At 42.8% G+C, this 19,798-nt stretch overlaps 1 protein-coding gene across 3 annotated transcripts; it reads right to left on the bottom strand.

The window, feature by feature from the left end:
• Window positions 1-1,669: 1,669 nt before the first annotated feature.
• LOC112606242 (serum amyloid A-4 protein) lies at window positions 1,670-19,085 on the bottom strand. Of its 3 annotated transcripts, none has more exons than XR_003115618.1 (5): window positions 18,896-18,987; window positions 17,901-17,995; window positions 14,245-14,383; window positions 13,197-13,499; window positions 1,670-1,702 (listed from the first exon to the last, which is right to left on the bottom strand). XR_003115618.1 is itself a non-coding variant. In XM_025356441.1 (4 exons), the coding sequence occupies exons 2-4, from the start codon at window positions 17,989-17,991 to the stop codon at window positions 13,337-13,339; spliced, it is 393 nt and encodes a 130-aa protein (XP_025212226.1). In that variant the 5' UTR covers window positions 17,992-17,995; window positions 18,896-19,085; the 3' UTR covers window positions 13,191-13,336. The 3 variants fall into 3 exon arrangements, 1 of the variants encoding a protein (XP_025212226.1); XR_003115617.1 differs by lacking the exon at window positions 1,670-1,702 and adding an exon at window positions 1,778-1,807 and having other exon boundaries at window positions 18,896-19,016; XM_025356441.1 differs by lacking the exon at window positions 1,670-1,702 and having other exon boundaries at window positions 13,191-13,499; window positions 18,896-19,085.
• Window positions 19,086-19,798: the final 713 nt, after the last annotated feature.

The raw sequence follows: 19,798 nt of genomic DNA, 5'->3' as shown, positions 1-19,798 counted from the left end.
GTCAGCACTGCCCCAAGTGTGTGCACACCCAGCCAGTTGATGACAGTGCCCAGGCTTGACCTCAACTTTGTTCTGAGATCAGAGTGAGCACCAGGAGTGGGGAGAGGCCAGGCAGCAGTGGTAGGCACTTCTGAGCCTGCAGGGACAGGGGCCAAGAGTGCAGGACATGCCCAGGTCCATAGCCACAGGTTAGGCAGCTGCAGCCACACCCGGGAGAGTGGGGCTCCTGTCTGCTCCTGGCTCTCTCTGGCTCTGCAGAGCCCACAGCCCAGTTGCGCCTCCCCTTCAGCTGCCAGCATCTTGGCAGTGCCCACACCAGGCAGGCCACCATTGCCATCACCATGTATATCAACAGAGTGATATTGTTAGTCCATATGTCTTTCTTTTGCTTCCAAGTGTCACACTGCTCTCCAGGATAACGCATCTACATGCTCTAGCAGTACAGGAGTATTTCTATAGCTCCATGTCCTTGCCAAAACTTGGCAAGGATCCAACTATCATTTTTTTTCTAGTCTGGTAGATTCCTTCAAAATAATGATTTTGTTTCAAAGGTATAGATTAAAGTCTAAATATTAAATAAGATATTATAGTGTTTCACAGAACACAGTAACAATCTCCAAAGTGTTTTTTATTGTTGTTGTTGCTGCTGTTGTTTTGCAAAATTCTTGTGTTAGAAATAACTTTTGTGGCCAAGCAGGGTGGCTCACACCTGTAATCCCAGCACTTTGGGAGGCTGAGGCAGGTAGATCGCTTGAGCTCAGGAGTTTGAGACCAGCCTGTACAACATGGCAAAACCCCATCTCTACCAAAAATACAAAAAAACTAGCTGGGCATGGTGGCATATACCTGTTGTCCCAGCTACTGAAGAGGTTGAGTTGGGAAGATTGCTTGAGCCCACGAGGCGGAGGTTGCAGGCACACCACTGCACTCCAGCCTGGGAGACAGAGTGAGACTCCCATCTCAACAAAAAAGAAAGAACTTTTGTAAGTATAGCTTTTATTATCCTAACTGCTGATCTAGCAGCTACAGGAGAAAATGGAGCATTTTCTCTTCCTTATCTTGAAGAAACTTCTTTCACCAGAAATTAGTAGGGCCTCTAGTTCTCAAGGTCAACTACCTAAATTCCATTGGTTAATCCTGAGGGATAAGCAGGCCTGAGAAGAAATGCAATCACACTGGGGAAAAAGGTCAGAGTAAGGATTATTGGAATATGGAGCATATTTTATTGTAATCTTTATTAATTTGTATGCATTATGTGTACCTATGTGTTTGCATATGTATTGCTGTGGGGTGTGTGTGTGTATGTGTGGTGTGTGTGGGGTGTGTATGTGTGTGGTGTATGTGTGGTGTGTGTGTGTGTGGTGTGTGGGAGGGGTGTTGGGGGGTGTGGTGTGTGTATGTGCTGTGCATGTGGAGTATATGGGGTGTATGTGTATGTGAGTGGTGTATGTGTGTGATATGTGTGTGTGGTGTGTGTATGTGTGTTGTGCATGGTGTGTGTGTCTGGTGTATGTGTGTGGTGTGTGTGTGGTGTGTATGTGTGTTGTGCATGGTGCGTGTGTCTGTGTGGTGTATGTATGTTGTGTGTGTGTGGTGTGTACGTGTGTTGTGCATGGTATGTGTGTCTGTGTGGTGTATGTGTGTCGTGTGTGTGTGTTGTGTGTATGTGTGTTGTGTGTGTGTTGTATGTGTGTTGTGCATGGTGTGTCTGTGTGGTGTATGTGTGGTGTGTATGTGTGTTGTGCATGGTGTGTGTGTCTGTGTGATGTGTGTGTGTTGTGTTGTGTGTGTGTGTTGTGTTATGTGTGTGTGTGGTGTATGTGTGTTGTGTGTGTGGTGTGTATGTGTGTTGTGCATGGTGTGTGTGTCTGTGTGGTGTATGTGTGTGGTGTGTGTGTGGTGTGTATGTGTGTTGTGTGTGTGTGTGGTGTGTATGTGTGTTGTGTTTGTGTACAGAATTGGCTTCAGCAACCAACCACTTCCTCATTCCCTTTGCACCTTCTAGTCCATATAAGGAGAGAGAGAGAGAGAAAGAAAGAGAAAGAGAGAGGACTATAAACTCTAAACTATATTATAAATAAAATATTTGTTATTTGTTCTTATCTGAACACTGGAATCCCAATCAGGACAGGAACAGTGTAGTTGGGTTTTTCACTACGGATGTTCAGTACCTAGGAAGGTGCCCGTGACATAGTTCAGCTGAATGAGTCTTAGTTAAGCGGACATGTTCACTGATGGAAACTTGAAAAATACAAAATAAGTATAAGGATAAAAATAAAAAGCAATACTAATTTCATCAGCCAAGATTGGGGAGGGGTGAGGAGAACCACTGTAGAACCTTCATACTTGGCCTCTAATCTATTTCCTAAGTGTATATAGATATATGAATACATAAACACCAAGTGATACAATATCTATCATTTTGTAGTCTGTGTTTTCATCTGGCAATTTAACATAAGCATGTTTTCATGTCATGCCCTTAGCTACCACACAGTCAATGACAAAGCTGAAATTCAAATCTGGTCTGATAGGATTAAGTGTTGGTATTATTAACCAAATGCTATACAGCTGCAATCTAAACTTGGCAGCAGTATAGCATATATACAAATGCATGTACAATATAATGTAATACAATGATCTTAAATACTTACTAGCTTGATAATAACACTTCCAGTGAAACATCAGCTCCATGAGAGCACTAGTCTTCTCTGTCTTATTCTCTACTGTATTCCCAGGGTCTAGAAGAGTTCCCGCCAATACTAGGAGTTCATTAAATACATGTTAAATAAATAAACAAACAAACGGACGAATGAATTTTGCAAGCATCTTTACCAAAAAGGTAAATAGATTGAGGACTTTGTGTTACAGAGAAGTATGGCACTATTTGGAGAGTACTAAGTCTAACCCCGCACAGGAGTAAACAAAGACCACAGTGCATTGCGCACTCGCCCCAGGTCAGATCCTGCGGGAGCAAGGCACATGGAGCCCAGCCTGGAGTTACCGTAAATTCCCTCAGTCATTTCAAAAAAGGTGCAAGTAGGTCATTGGCTAGAGTTTTTGCAAATATGTTTTAAACAATGTGCTTTGACAAGACTCTATAAATAATGAATTTGTGGGTAAATAAAGCACACTGTTCTCTGAGAATGGACCTGGATTTTTTCCCACAATTAGAGATTTAAAAAAGTGAACCTAGTAAGTTAGAGGATTGCAAGAGGGCTGCTTTTGACCCAAGTTTGGAAAACAAGTTGTTGAGTAATATTTTTTTCCCTCTGACCACAGCTGAGACCAAAGAGGCTCCAAGTACCCCATGTTGTAGAGAGAGCATCCAAGAAGCAAGGCCAGATCTCATAGGCCCCCAAGGCTTATGAAGAGGTAGCGGTGTAGGCCTTCAGCAACCAACCACCTCCTCATCCCTATTGCACCCTCTGGTTCATATAAAGAGAAGACTGAGGAAAAGAATGAGAGAGAGAGCAGGGTTGTCAGTCCATGGGGAGTACAGTGTTTGTGGAGACTGATGATTTCTCCATACAGATTTGGGGTTCATAGAGGAAAATAAGAATGCTGTGTAGAAGCTCTTTAGTTTAATTAGGTCCCACCCGTCAATTTTTGTTTTTGTTGCAATTGTCTTTGGGGACTCAGCCAAAAATTCTTTGCAAAGGCCAATGTCAAGAAGGGTATTTCCTAGGTTTTCTTCTAGGAATTTTATTGTGTGAGTCTTACATTTAAATCTTTACTCCATCCTTTTTTTTTTCTTTTCTTTTCTTTTTTTTTTTTTTTTTTTTTTTTTGAGACAGAGTCTCACTCCATCGTCCAGGCTGGAGTGCAGTGGCTCGATCTCGGCTCACTGCAACCTCCGCCTCCCAGGTACAAGCGATTCTTCTGCCTCAGCCTCCTGAGTAGCTGGGACTACAGGCATACACCACCACACCTGCTTACTTTTTTGTATTTTCAGTAGAAACGGGTTTGGCCATGTTGCCCAGGCTGAACTCCTGAGGTCAAGCAATCTGCCTGACTCCTAAAGTGCTGGGATTACAGGCATGAGCCACCACACCTGACCTGTTTAATTCTTCTTGTTAATTTTTGTATATGGTGAAAAGTAAGGGTCTAGTTTCAATCTTCCACATATGGCTAGCCAGTTATTCCAGCACCATTTATTGAATAGGGAGTCTTTTCCCCATCGCTTATTTATGTCAGCCTTGCTGATGATCACATGGTTATAGGTGTGCAGCTTTATTTTTGAGTTTTCTAATCTGCTCCATTGCTTTATGTGTCTGTTTTTGTACCAGTACCATGCTGTTTTGGTTACTATAACCTTATAGTATAGTTTGAAGTTGGGTAATGTGGTGCCTGCAGCTTTTGTTCTTTTTGCCTAGGATTGTTTTAGCTATTTTGGCTCTTTTTTTCTTCCATATGAATTTTAGAATAGTTTCTTCTAATTCTGTGAAGAATGGCATTGGTAGTTTGATAGGAATACCATTGAATCTGTACATTGCTTTGGGCAGTATGGCCATATTAACAATATTGATTCCTCTAATCCACGAATATGGAATGTTTTTCTATTTATTTGTGTCATCTCTCATTTCTTTCAGTAGTGCTTTGTAGTTCTCCTTGCAGAGATTGTTCACCTCCTTGGTTAGCTGTATTCCCAGGTATTTCATTTTCTTTGAAACTATCAACAAAGTAAACAGACAATATACAGAATGGGAGAAAATATTCACAGATTATGCATCCAATAAAGATCTAATATCCAGAACCTATAAATAACTTAAACAAATCAACAAGCAAAAACCAAATATGCAAAGGACATGAACAGATATTTCTCAAAAAAAAAGACATACAAGTGGCCAAAAAACATACCAAAAAAAATGTTCCACATCACTAATCATCAGAAAAATGCAAATCAAAACAACAATGTGATACCATCTCACACCAGCCAGAGGCAATTATTAAAAAGTCAGGCCAGGCATGATGGCTCATGCCTATAATCCTAGCACTTTGAGAAGCCACGACTGACAGATCACTTGAGCCCAGGAGTTCAAGACCACCCTGGGCAACATAGCAAAATCCCATCTCTGGAAAAAAAATACAAAAAAGTAGCAAAGTGCAGTGGCATATGCTTATAGTCCCAGCTACTCAGGAGGGTAAGGTGGGAGGATCACCTGAGCCTGGGAGTTTGAGGCTGCAGTGAGCCGTGATTGCACCACTGCACTCCAGCTTGGATGGCAGAGTGAGACCCTGTCTCAGTAAAAATAAAAAAATACATAAAATAAAATAAAAATAAGTCAAAAAGCAACAGATGCTGATGAGGCTGCAGAGAAAAGGGGACATTTATACACTGTTGGTGGGGATGTAAATTAGTTCAGCCACTGTGGAAAGCAGTTTGGAGATTTCTCAAAGAACTCAAAACAGAGCTGCCATTAGACCCAACAATCCCATTGCTAAGTGTATACCCAAAGGAAAATAGATCATTATACCAAAAACATATATGTACTCATATGTTCATTGTCACACTATTCACAATAGTAAAGACATGGAATCAACTTAGGTGCCCATGAGTGGTGGGCTGGATAAAGAAAATGTAGTACATACATGCTATGGAATACTACACAGCCATAAAAAAGAATGAAATAATGTCCTTTGCAGCAACATGGATGCAGCTGGAAGCCATATCCTAAGTGAATTAACACAAGAACTGAAAACCAAATACCACATGTTCTTATGTATATGTGGGAGCTAAACACTGAGCACACATGGATATAAACATGGGAACAATAGATACTGCAGACTTCTAGGAGGAGGAGGGAGGGGAGCGTGGGCTGAAAAACTACCTGTTAGGTATTATGCTTACTACTTGGGTTCAATATATGTATGTAGACCAACCTGTACATGTACCCACTGTCTCTAAAATAAAAAGTTGAATTTTTAAAACATTAAAAATGAATAAATACAAAGAAAAGAAAAATGCCTTCCCAGCTGGGTGCACACTGAGCTGCAAAAACTGCCAGCTCATTCTGGTGCCCCCATCAAAGCAGAGGGAAGTGTGGTGAGTTCCTGAGAGCTCACCGTGTACGAACATTCTGGTGTCTGCTTCTCATCCGGGGATTTCTGAAGGATGGAGTAGCCCAGACCAGCAGAGCCTGAAGAGGTAGTGGTGGAATATGCCTAAAAAGAAGATGGGGTGACTTCTTACCCAACTCTGATCTCTGCACCCCTGGGTAGGAAGAGAAGAGATCCTCAGTCATTCTGGTGGGTCTATTAAGAAAACCACTGAGGTTAAGGAAAAGGCAGCGGCTGGGCCAGGTAAGGTAAACCTTACCCAGATAGTGGGCTTGGAACAAGGACCACTTTCAGGACCAGTCGTAGATACAGCTGTTCTTCTCTGGGGAGTTCCACCCCCATATCTGAGGGGGCTGGATTTCACATCAGGAACAACCCTGACCACCAACTCGGTGGAGAGCTCCACATCAGTAGAGAATATATATCAGCATCAGTTAGAAGCACATCAAACTAGGGTGAGGCCAAAATGATTACCCCCTCCTTTACATCCCTACCCTTCCCAATCCTGAGGCTGAGAAGTGTGATAGAAAGGCATCTCAGAATTGGACTATCCCCACCCTTCTCTAAGGTGCTGGTGCCAGAGGAGCAGAGAAAGAGTTCTCTAAACCCTCACCCCCCCAGCACTCCCACTACAATCTAGCCGACAATGGTGGAGCAGGATGCTTTAGAACAGACATGATGTTGGAGCTTGAAACAGGACTGTAGTGACCTTTAATAATCTAAATACTCTATAATGACTTAACTGTTAAGGATAGAGAAAAGAGTTTATAAGGCCACAGATGAAAGCAGCGTTTAGGAAAACTAAGCTACTTGGAGTTAAAAGCCCCTTAAACTGAGAATCCTCTATAAACTCGTTACATTTGGATCATATATATCATTTGTAGAATGACATTGGTTTTTCTAATTTTTTAATGTATTTCAATAGGTTTTGAGGGAATGGATGGTGTTTGGTTACATGAGAAAGTTCTTTACTGGTGATTTCTGAGATTTGGTGCACCCATCACCTGAGCAGTGTACATTGTACCCAATGTGTAGTTTTTTATTCCTCACCCCCCTCCCACCCTTTCCCCTGAGTTTCCAAAGTCCATTGTATCATTCTTATGCTTTCACATCCTCAAAGCTTAGCTCCCACTTATGAGTGAGAACATGTTCTGTTTTCCACTCCTGAGTTATTTCACTTAGAATAATGGTCTCCAATCCCATCCAGGTTGCTGTGAATGCCATTACCCACAGAACGGCATTGTTTTTAATCTGTATATAATAATGGGTAGCTTTAGGTTGTAAGCTCCACACCTTTCCATGCCCTTCCACCCTGCCCTTCTGGTCACACTAAAACATCTAGAACCTTCTCAGTAATGACTCTGAGACCTGGGAGAGACTAGGGTGAGAGCATCACACCACTATTACACTCCATGAGGCAAATTTGGACCATCCTCCCAGATCTGTCAACCTGTGAAGAGTATTTCTTAGCCATTTCATTCACTTATTTCACCACCTGTTTATTGAGCATCTACTATTTGCCAGGAGCTGTAATAGGTGCTGTGGATACAATGATAACATGCAATAAAACAGACATGATTTTTGCCTTTCATTTCTCACATACTTGCCCTACAGACAGACAAGTAAATGGGCAAAACAGTGTAATGTGATGAATCTTGGGAGCGGTAGTGTACAACAAAAGCAAGTTTATATGGTTTGGCTCTGTGTCCCCAGACAAATCTCATGTTGAATTGTAATACTTAACGTTAGGAGAGGGACCTGGTGGGAGGTGATTGGATCATGAGGATGGATTTCCCCCATGCTGTTCTCATAATAGTGAGTGACTTCAGTGGCTTAAAAGTGTACTTCCCCCCGTCTCCACCCCCCACCCCGCCTCCACATGAAGAAGGTGCTTGCTTCCCCTTCACCTTCCACCATGATTGAAAGTTCCTGAGGCCTGTTAGACATGCTTCCTGTACAGCCTGCAGAACTGGGAGTCAATTAAAACTCTTTTCTTCATAAATTACCCAGTCTCAGGTAGTTCTTTATAGCAGTGTGAAAACTGACTAATACACAAATACAACTGGACTCCCTCGGATCCCTTGTCTTCCATCTCAAATATTCTACCTTCCCTGACCCCATCCTTCTCCCCTTCCTTTCTCAGAGCAAGAGCTATTTCTACTCTTTTGGTGTTAACGCATCACCTGCAGATTTGATCCCATCTCCTCTTGCTTCCACTTGACTTTGGTGCAGCTATTATTCCCAGTCCCTTTGTCTCCCTTTTATCTTCATTAGCACCTTCCTGTTCCCTAAAACTAAACTGACCTACTTTGAAAATAAAACTTCTCCTTTATTAGTAAATTAATAAATTAATTCAACCACTCATTCATTCATTCAATAAGCATTCGTTGAGGCCCCATTATATGTCAGGCACTTTGGTTGGTACTAGATATTTAGGGGTGAACAAGACAAAAGTGGTCACTCCTCTGACCTATTTTATAACCTAGGGAGACAGATGGACCAAAAGAAAATCCTAACAAACAAGAATAAGCCAAGATATCAGTAAAGTAATCCCACATATTAAAAACTGATTAAGAAGTAAAGAATATCCATAGTAGATCAGCCAGGGAAGACCTCTCACAGAGGAGGGATTTCAAGAGAGACTCACAAGGTGAGAAAGAGCCAGCCATGTGGGCAGCAAGGAGAAGAGGGTCTGGGGCAGATGGAATGTCATGTGCAAAGGCTCTGTGGCAAATAAGAGGCTGGCTTGTTGGTGGGACTGAGAGAAGGCCAGTGTGGGGAGCTTGGGAAGGTATGGCATGTAATGATGCTGGGGGGTGGCCAGGGACAGATCACACAAGCGCTTTGTAAGCCAAGATAAAGATTTGGATTTTACCTAAGTGAGGTAGGAATCCTCTAAAGGATTTTAAGCAGAGGAAAGATATGATAAGATTGACTTACAAATGGGGTTATTTCCAGATAACTCATCCTAAATTCAAAATATTATAGGTCAAAAATGCATCTAATACACTCAACCTACCAAACAGCATAGCTTAGCCTCACCTACCTTAAACATGCTTAGAACACTTACATTCACCTACAATTGGACAAAATCATCTGGCAACACAGTACACTACAGAGTATCAGTTTTTCATCCTCATGATCTTGAGGATGAACAGAAGCTGCGGCTCACTGCCACTGACCAGCGTTGCAGGAGGGTGTCATACAGCGTATCGCTAGTTGGGGAAGAGATCAAAATCCAAAATTCAAAGTACAATTTCTACTGAATGTAATAATTGTCCTGTTTTGCCCAGGACAGTTCTGGTCTATTCCTATTATCCTGGTACAATTATCAATAATGCCCCTTTTCATTCTTGAAAGTGACTTGGTTTAGATGATAAATTATATGATCACCTGAAGGAGAGGGGCAAAGTATGAAAATGGGGAAACTAGGCTGGGCGCAGTGGCTCACAGCTGTAATCCAAGCACTTTGGGAGGCCGAGGCAGCGGATCATGAGGTCAGGAGATCAAGAGCATCCTGGCCAACATGGTGAAACTCCGTCTCTACTAAAAATACAAAAATTAGCTGGGTGTGGTGGCAGGTGCCTGTAGTCCCAGCTACTTGGGAGGCTGAGGCACAAGAATCGCTTGAACCCAGGAGGCAGAGGTTGCAGTGAGCCGAGACTGTGCCACTGCACTCCAGCCTGGCAACAGAGCGAGACTTCATCTCAAAAAAAAAAAAAAGAAAGAAAGAAAGAAAAGAAAATGGGGAGACTAGTTAGATGGCTACCGCAGTACCCCAATGAGAAATGATGTAGCCAGGAGCGTGAAGGTGTAAATGAGAGGAAGTCAATAGATTACAGATGAACTTTGGAAGTAGAATCACAGGACTGGCCAGCGGATTGGATGTGAGGCTAAAGTGAAGGGAAGCATCAACACATTCCCCTATCTGGTGTGAGGAACACAGAGAATGGCCATGTCATTACCTGAAATGGAGAAGCCTGGAGTGTGAAGAGTTCTGATGGCAAAACTCAAGTTCATTTTGGGACACGTTAAGTTTGAGATATCTGGAAGCCAGCTATGTAGATATGTCAAGTAGCCAGTTGGATGTACAAGCATGGAGCTCAGAAATGAGGTTTGCAGGTAGAGGTATAATTTTAAAATCCATCCACATATAAGTACTATTTAGACCTGTGAAAGAGAGCATAGAGAAATAAAGAATGGGGGCCCAGAGCCAAGTCTGAAGAACACAGAGTTTGGGGAGATAAAAAAGGCCCAGCTAAGGAAATAAAGGAGAGCCGGGCGCTGTGGCTCACGCCTGTAACACCAGCACTTTGGGAGGCCGAGGCGGGTGGATCACCTGAGGTCAGGAGTTCGAGACCAGCGTGGCCAATATGGTGAAACCCCGTCTCTAATAAAAATACAAAAAAAAATTAGCCGGGCGTGGTGGCGTGTGCCTATAATCCCAGCTACTCGGGGGGCTGAGGCAGGAGAATCGCTTGAACCCTGGAGACGGAGATTGCAGTGAGCCTAGATCGCGCCACTGCACTTCAGCCTGGTGACAGAGCGAGACTTCATCTCAAAAAAAAAAAAAAAAAAAAAAAGGAAATAAAGGAGAATGGAGGTAGAGGGTAATATTATGCTACTTAGAGCTGATAAAGGAAAGAGTAGTATTATGAAGCCAAGAGACTAAATATATCAGGAAGGAAGGGGAGGGCAACAGCATTGAATGTTGCTCACAGGGCTACTGATATGAGAAGAGAGAGATGTTCATTGTTTTTGGCAGCATGGAGGTCAGTGGTGACAAAGTTATTTTGCTGAAGTTGTGGGGACAGAAACCAGTCTGGAATGGGTTAACATATGATCAGAAGTGAAGAATGGTGTGTAGATGAGCAATACTTTCCACAAGTTTGACCTATTAAGAAGAAGAAGACAATGTGCAAGAGTGAAGAGTAATGTGGGTTGAAGTATAGGTTTTCAATGTGATAATCTAATTCAGAAAGCAACTACTGAGTGCCTGGACCCTGCTAGGCATTATGCATGCAATGATGAACAAGATATGGTACCTGTTCTCAAGTCAGGCATTTCCCCAAGCATAAGGGCTCTCCTGGCCATTTAAACCAAGTGCTGGAGATCCAAGAAGAAGAAAGGGGTCTCCACTGCTGAATCTCTTGGCCCTGTTCAGTGTATCACAGGTTCTGGAGTCAGATAAACCAGCCTGTAGTCCTGGCTCTGCAACTGTTACATGTGTGACCTTGGAGAAGGTCCTAAACACATACCTCTCTAAAACTCAGTTTATCCAGCTGAGAACATCAAAGCCCTCTCTGCAGCTTAAATCAGATATTTAAAGTATAGGGCACAGTCTTGCAACTGCAATTTAAAAAGGCAGCTATTCTAATTACTATTTGCTGACTTCCCATACCCCAGCAAAATTTGGACTGCCACCAGTGTGTGCTTCTGTTGAGGCTCTTACTAAACTGTGTTGTTTATCTACATATCTCACTTCCCCTTTAGGACAGGAAGTAGAATTTTATCTGAACGAAAAGCCAATGAGATGCTGGCCAGGTGCAGTGGCTCAGGCCTGTACTCTCAGAACTTTGGCCAGCTGAGGCCATGAGTTCAGGACCAGCCCGGCCAACATGGTGAAACCCCATCTCTACTAAAAACACAAAAGCCAGGTGTGGTGGCCCATGCCTGTAATCCCAGCTGCTCAGGAGGGTGAGGTGAGAGAATCACTTGAACCCAGGAGGCGGAGGTTGCAGTGAGCTGAGATCGCACCATTGCACTCCAACCTGCTTGACAGGAGACTCTGTCTCAAAAAAAAAAAAAAAAAAAAAAAAAAACCCAATGATAATAAAGATAAGGAAAACCAACAGGAGAGTCATTCCTTAGGTAAAATGAGCAGGACAAATTAAAAATTGAGTCAGAGGAAGCACAGGTGTTGATAAGAGATAAGCCAGAGTCGGCCAGGCAGAGGGGCTCAGGCCTGTAATCCTAGCACTTTGGGAGGCCAAGGCAGCAGATCACGTGAGGCCAGGAGTTCAACACCAGCCTGGCCAACATGGCAAAACCTGGTCTCTACTAAAAATACGAAGATTAGCCGGGCATGGTGGTGCGCACCTGTGGCCCCAGCTGCTCTGGAGGCTGAGGTGTGATAATTGCTTAAACCCAGGAGGCAGAGTTTGCAGTGAGCTGAGATGGTGCCACTGTACTCCAGCCTGGGCAAGAGAGAAAGATTCTGTCTCAAAAAATAAATAACTAAATAAATAACTAAATAAATAAATGAATAAACCAGAGTCCAACATAGCAGTTTCTAGGACAGAACTCCTAGGATTAGGCTTCTCTAAGCAAGGTACCTTCTTTTTATTGAGACATGGTCTCACTCTGTCATACAGGCTGGAGTACAATGGAGTGATCATAGCTCACTGCAGCCTTGACCTCCTGGGCTCAAGCAGTACTCTAGCCTCAGTCTCCCAAGTAGCTGGGAATACAGGCACATGCCACCATGCCTGGCTAATTTTTTTTTGTTTGTTTTTAATAAAGATGAGGTTTCACTGTGTTGCCTAGGCTGGTCTTGAACTCCTGGGCTCAAGCGATCCTCCTGCCTCAGCCTCCCAAAGTGCTGGGATTACAGGCGTGAACCACCGCACTCAGCCCACAATGTACCTTCTCGATATGGAAAGAGGTCCCTGGGGGACAAGGCCTAGAGGCAGAGAGTGGACAGGATGCAATGAATTGGGCAGTATAAAGTCTGTATACAGAGACGACTGGAAACTGCAACAAAATAACCTGTGAGGCCCCAAAGAAGAAGTGGGGATTTGGGGGTAGAAGTCCCATCTGAGTTACAAAGGAGACTGATAGAAGGCTGCCCAGGGCTGTGCCAGAGCCATAACTCCAGCCACTCAGAAGCCCAGGATGATGGTCAGTGCTTTACCTGCTTAGGCTTACTCAGGAGGGGAAGCTGGGGCCGAAAATGACCAGAGAAGCTTGGCTTGGGTCATGTGAGGAGCCTGCATAGTTATAGACCAGCTGGGAGTCCTTGGGCCCCCCAGTCACAGGCTCATCTACCATGGTGCTGTTTATCTTCCATATGGCCTCAGATGACCATTCTTCCCACAAAGTCTGCCTCAATGTTCCCAGTTTCCATCAACAAATTCAATTTGACAAACATTTATTGAACACCTCTAGGTGCCCTATACCAGTTCCTGGGGACACCAAGCTCAGTGAACCTGTGTCCCTGTCTGCGGGGAGAAGTGTGTGGCTCACAGCCCAGTCGCCGGAGAGCAGAGGAGCAGGAAGCTCAGTCGTTCTTAGGCATGCCGTCAGGTCTGAAGCGATCAGGGTCTTTGCCACTCCGGCCCCATTCCTCAGCTTTCTCATTGGACTTCGAGTCCTCCAATACAGTGCTGCTGTTTCCAAATAAATAATAGTCTAAAAATCCCTGAAGATAGACCCTGGTACTGCTGCAACCCAAAGAAAGGAGACAGGAGATTAATCTCTTGACTCACCTGAGATAGCTCCACCTGCTAACTCCCTCCCCTTCTCCCACCCAAGGAACGACTGAGAGGAGGCCGGAAAACTCATGGAAAGGGGAAGAAAGCTATCAATCTTCTTGGGCAAAGTCCTAAGTCCGCTGGTACTTTCTGCACTGTGCAACAGAGTGCTTTCCCTTTATTATTATTATTATTATTATTATTATTATTATTATTATTTGGAGACAGGGTCTCATTCTGTTGCCCAGGCTGGAGGGCAGTGGCTCGATCATGGGTCACTGCAGCCTCGACCTCCTGGGTTCAAGGGATCTCCCACTTCAGCCTCCTGAGTAGCTGGGACTACAGGTGCATGCCACCATGCCTGGCTAATTTCTTTTATTTTCTGTAGAGATAAGGGTCTTGCTATGTTACCCAGGCTGCTCTTAAATCCCTGGGCCCAAGAGATCCTCCCACCTTCCTCCCAAAGACTTGGAACTACAGGTGTGAGCCCCTGAACCCGGCCCCTGCAACAGTGTGCTTTCCAGACCTCTCCTCGGTTCTTACTTTCCCTTTGTGGGTGAAAGGAGACATGTCCTCACCAGCCTTGCTCTGGCTCTGCCAGCCACCCAGACCCCAGGAGTATGTGGAGGAGGAGAAAGAGCCACAGGTTCTCCTGACTTTCAAGACAGATAGGCACTGCTGGCCTGTCACTGGAGTCCCCAGGAATCTGTGTTACCTGATCAGTTTAGCAGCCCAGACACCCCCAGGTCCTCTTTCGGCAGCATCATAGTTTCCCTGAGCATAGAAATATCTCTTTGAATTCTGGTGACTGGATGTCAACACATTCCAATAGGCTCTACCCAAGTCCCCAGCCCCTGGAAAGAAAAAAAAAAATGACAAAAATGAACCTAGTGCCATACTGGAGAAATGTAGAAATGATCATTCTCCACTGATTTCCAGATTTTGACCCTTGACAAAATAATCCTTTGAAATCATACATACAGATAAACATTACTTCCTGTGAACAGCTTTCCTGAGTAACTGTAAGGAAGGTGCTTTTCCGTGCATTACATTGAATTGAATTGGTTGGCAGCTGTCATGCCCTAGGCTACATCTTACGTGGGTCTGTGTGTGCTGTGTACAAAGAGGGAACGCTCATATGAGGAATGTCACAATGGAGAATAGTACTACAGATGTAAGATCCAGACACATTACAAGGGACATGGAGGGGGCTGTACATCTACCATAGCCCATAAGAAAAATACATCCTTACCAGCTGACTGAGGACAACTAGGACTTGAATAAATCTGACTGTTATGGGCATAAATGGCACAGGAAAGCCGAGGGAATGGGCAGTACGTGATGAGGTGGAATGACCTGAGAGAGCTTCACAGGACCTGGATAATCAGATTTATCATGAAGGGTATGAATGTAAATGTTCAACTCTCTGCCCCGACAATTAAGTTTCAGTTTCCACATTCTTCAATTGGGGGGATTCATACCTACCTCCCTGGTAGACTAAAGGAGAAGATAAAATGAAGTAACATACACAAAATGCCTAGCATATTGGAATACTTGATGCAAGTTGGATTCCTGTTCCTATTAGTGAAGGGCAGTGGTGACAATAAGATACCACTATACACCCAACAGAATGACAAAAATTTTTTAAACTGACAATATACACTGTGGGCAAAAATGTGGAACAACTGGAACTCTCATAATTGTTTTGGATTTTGTTTTTGTTTTGTTCAGTCAGGATCTCCCTTCGTGACCCAGGCTGGAGTGCAGTGGTGTGATCAAGGCTTTCTGCAGGCTCGACCTCCTGGGCTCAAGTGATCCCCCCATCAGCTGGGACTACAGGCACCTGATAACACACCCAGCTAATTTTTTTTTTTTTTTTTTTTTTTGGTAGAGATGCGGTCTCATTTTGTTGCTGAGGCTGGTCTCAAACTCCTGGCCTCAAGTGATCCTCCTGCCTTAGCCTCCCAAAGTACTGGGATTACGAGTGTGAGCCATCATGCCCAGCTCTCATAATTGTTCATGGAAGTGTAAATTGGTACAATTTTGGGAAACTACTGGTATCTACAAAAGTTAAATTGACATGACTCTACCTGATGACTCTACACTTCCATTCCTAAGTGTATACCTACAACAGAAATGAGGGCTTATGTAAACCAAAGTACACGTACACCAATGTTTATTGCAGGTTTATCCATAATAGCCCAAAACTTAAAAAAGCCTAATTATCCAATAACATAGGATAGATAAATAAATTGTGATATCAGTATACAATGGAATACTATGCAGCAATGAAAAAGAACAAAACATTAATACACATGACAAATGTTGCCATGTATATTAATATGTCATAATGTTGAGTTAAACAAAGCCAGATACAAAAGACATATTCTGTACAATTTCTTTTATTCAAAGATCAAAGACAGGGACACTAATCAATAATGATAGAGGTAAGAATAGGAGTTACCTTTTGTGAGGGTTGTTAACTGGAAGAGGGCATGAGAGACCCTTCCAAGGTGCGTGAAATGTTTGACATCTTGATCTGATGGTGTAATACGGATGTTTGTATGTGTAAAAAGCTCATCAAGCTATACAGTGCACTATATGTAAGTTATATATCATTTTAAAGTTTTTTAAAAGATTAGTGGAAAAATAGATGTTTGAAACAGGTCTAAGCCAGGAAGAGCTATAGAAAGTGTCTATCAGTGCCTGTGTTGTTCAATCAATAAATATTTTTGAGTTCTGCTGTGGTTTACGTGTTACTGAGTTCTTTAAACCAACTCACTTGGAAAAAAGAAAAGCTGTGATAAATAGTTTTAATTGTTACTTACGTACTGTGTTCTTTTTTTTTTTTTTTTTTTTTTTGAGACGGAGTCTCGCTCTGTCGCCCAGGCTGGAGTACAGTGGCCGGATCTCAGCTCACTGCAAGCTCCACCTCCCGGGTTTATGCCATTCTCCTGCCTCAGCCTCCCGAGTAGCTGGGACTACAGGCGCCCGCCACCTCGCCCGGCTAGTTTTTTGTATTTTTTAGTAGAGACGGGGTTTCATCGTGTTAGCCAGGATGGTCTCGATCTCCTGACCTCGTGATCCGCCCGTCTCGGCCTCCCAAAGTGCTGGGATTACAGGCTTGAGCCACCGCGCCCGGCCACGTACTGTGTTCTAAGGGATATTTCTCACTAACTTCATGTATTATTTTGTGTCTGCAATTTTGTCAAATAGTTTATCTCTGGCATGGCATAATGACTGTCCTTTCTCTGATGCATGCTTTATGTTCATTCTATGTTTTCCAGATTGACTAGCAAGAGTTTTCTCCAAGCACCTGACAGATTCTGTCACTGGGTGGCAGAAAAACCCAAGACAGTTGTTCTCATTGGTATTGTGCTGAAAGTAACCTGGGGAGTTTTTCAAATGCTATTCCTAGTCCCAATTCAATTCTAAGATTCTGACTCAGTAACTATGAGAAGAGGCTCAGGAATGCACTTTTTAAACAAACACACCCAGCCAATTTAAATGCTGGTGAACCATACAACAAATTCTGAAACACAATGACTTAAGGAAAAAGATACTTTATACTATGTGCAGAAAAACTTAGCACATGCTACTAAAACTTTTTAAAAACTATTTAGAGAATATCATTTTTAAAAGCACAAAATGCAGAAAAAATGAAAATTTGTAAAATTTCAATTGAAAAATTACAAAAAATTCAACTACAAAATTAATAACAACACATGAAGTTCAAAGTGTTGCAAAACCTGACAACAAAGTTTTCCCATTTTAACAGCTAGTCAGTAAGATTCATTTCCCCTCCAGAATGGCAGAAGTCAGTTTCCCAGCCGTATCTCAGCCCTCCTGTGGCTAATCAGTAGAAATTTGCTCTTTTTATTTATTTATAAGTTAGGGCTTAATTTTCATAAGCTCTGCATCCCAAGCATTGGCTATTTGCTTGGGAACAGGATGGGATTTCTCTGTGCAAGCACTATTATTCCACTCTCTCCTAGGCATGTCTCAATCCTGGAGTATAATTGTGAACTCAGTATGTTCCCAGAGGTGGATGAGCTAAATAAACATCATGCCCTGAGAAATCTGCCATCTGTAAATTTCCACAGTGGGAGATCACCCCCTGGAAGTCTTTATCCTTCTGCACTCTACACCAACAGTACAGGCTAGGCCCAAAGCACCTTTAACCGCTCGTCTGGAAACCCCAAGGGAGGGTGATAAATCAGACCAGCCTAGAAGAAGAAACAGATACAGAAACCCACACTCCTGCTCTGACCTCTGTGTGGCTTCTCTAAGGAGCACTCATATCCAGTGAGTATGTGGCCCCTGCTCAGAATGAATGCTGGGTATGTGCCCTCCGTCCTCCAGAGTTCTTACCTTGGAGAGCCTCCTTGAAAAACGAAAACCAGTTTTCACTGGTGACTCCCAAGACCAAGGAGCAGAAAACAATGCCTGTGAAAAGCCTCATTGTGCTGAAGAGGAAGAAAGAGAGGGGCAGAGAATCGTAAATAAAACACAGATCTATGTTTTGAGGACTGAACTTCTTTCTTTCCTTTTTTTCTTTCTTTCTTACTTTTTCTTTCTTTCTCTTTCTTTCTCCTTCCTTCCTTCCTTCCTTCCTTCCTTCCTTCCTTCCTTCCTTCCTTTCTTTCTTTCTTTCTTTCTTTCTTTCTTTCTTTCTTTCGTTCGTTCGTTCGTTCCTTCCTTCCTTTCTTTCTTTCTTTCTTTCTTTTTTTTCTGTTGCCCAGGCTAAAGTGCACTGATACGATTAAGGCTCACTGCAGCCCCAACCTTCTGGGCTCAAGTGATCCTCCCACCTCAGCCTCCTGAGTAGCAAGGACTACAAACGTGCACCATCACACTCAGCTAATTTTTTTTTTTTTTTTTTTTTTTTTTTTTTTGGTAGAGACAAGGTCTCACTATGTTTGGCCCAGGCTAGTCTCGAACTCCTGGCCTCAAACAATCTTCCCACCTCAGCCTCCCAAAGGATTACAGGCATGAGCCACTGCGTCAGCCAAAGGACTGAATTTGAAAGACTAATTCCCTGTTTCCATTTGTTTGTATTAGAATCACAACTGCATGAAAGATTGAAATGGGTTTTAAGAAGAAGTATAAACCCTTAATTCTCAGCCCAGATCCCTAGAAAGAATAAGAGAATTCCAACGTGTTATTTGGTCTGTGGTCAATTTGTCACCCGATAAAGCAGACTAAAGTCAATCAAGAAGCATTTCCTTAGTTCCTACTCTCCTCAGCACTGACCTTATAATGAGGTAGAAAATACAGTTTCTCTCCAATTGAAATTTGTCAATTATGTGAGAAAAGGATCTCAAAAGAGTCAAATAAGAGAAATAACTCCTTGGAAGAAACCTCACCTGTGGACCTTTCTCCAGTTGAAATTTCAGTAAAAGCAAAGCTGCTGGTACCTTCTGGCCATGGAGCTATAGTTGGTATCTCTGCTGGCTTTGGCATTAATGGGAGAACGGTTTTAAATCCAACAACCCACCTTGCCAAAGTCCTTTTTGCTCAATTCTTTGGGTATTTTAAAAATTAGCATATTGGGTAATAGTGTTTCCTTATCCAGAAGCAGTTTTCCAAATTGGGTCATCAAGGTATTTATTTTCTGGCAGTTTTTCTTAATTGCCACTTTTCCCTCTTTTTAGTTTCCTGTATCACAGAAGAGTTGTATTTGCAAAATCCAGTGTGGGAAGACAGAGGTCTTTCTCCACTTTCTTCTCTTTGTGTCTTTCCATTCTTACCTGTTTGGTAGGAGGTCTTCCCAAAAAATTGCACATAGATATTACATTGTAGGAAGTGATCAGCATTATTAGCAAAGGAGATGTTTGCTTGTCTCTTGTGACTTCTCTCTAAAGAATGTAAGGACAGAACAAGCAAGACTTGACTGTACCAGTGGGAGGAGGTAATGATTCTGGGAGAATACAAGGACATGAATAACACCAGAAGATCAAGGGTGAAGGTCTTCAAGGCATAAAATCTCTTTTTTCATACAAATATGTATTATTCTGTACTTTCGTTTAAGCTTACTATTTATTGGAAGTCTTTCCATATTAGGCTTGCTTTTTTTTTTTTTTTTTTTTTTTACAGCTACACAGTATTTCATTGTATGGATGGACCATAATTTATACAATATAAATGGCTGTTTGACAGCTATTAACCTTTTGATATTGCAAATAATGATGAATTTATTAACCTTGGACATATGTCTCTTGCACATGTACAAATATATCTCTAAGATAAATTCCTGCATAAGAAACTCC

Source organism: Theropithecus gelada, chromosome 14 (assembly GCF_003255815.1).
Source record: "Theropithecus gelada isolate Dixy chromosome 14, Tgel_1.0, whole genome shotgun sequence".
In the NCBI taxonomy this organism is placed as follows: Eukaryota; Metazoa; Chordata; class Mammalia; order Primates; family Cercopithecidae; genus Theropithecus; species Theropithecus gelada.
Note: the sequence above shows the minus strand (reverse complement) of the source record. Positions and strands in the feature narration are given on the sequence as shown.

Bases quoted from the DNA above. Each gene is read 5' to 3' on its own strand.
- LOC112606242 (XM_025356441.1), bottom strand. From the start codon at position 17,991: ATGAGGCTTTTCACAGGCATTGTTTTCTGCTCCTTGGTCTTGGGAGTC. The intron at 14,384-17,900 runs GTAAGAACTCTG...TTTTCTTTCCAG, and splicing joins TTTCAAGGAGGCTCTCCAAG to GGGCTGGGGACTTGGGTAGA. The intron at 13,500-14,244 runs GTAACACAGATT...TTTGGGTTGCAG, and splicing joins TGGGCTGCTAAACTGATCAG to CAGTACCAGGGTCTATCTTC.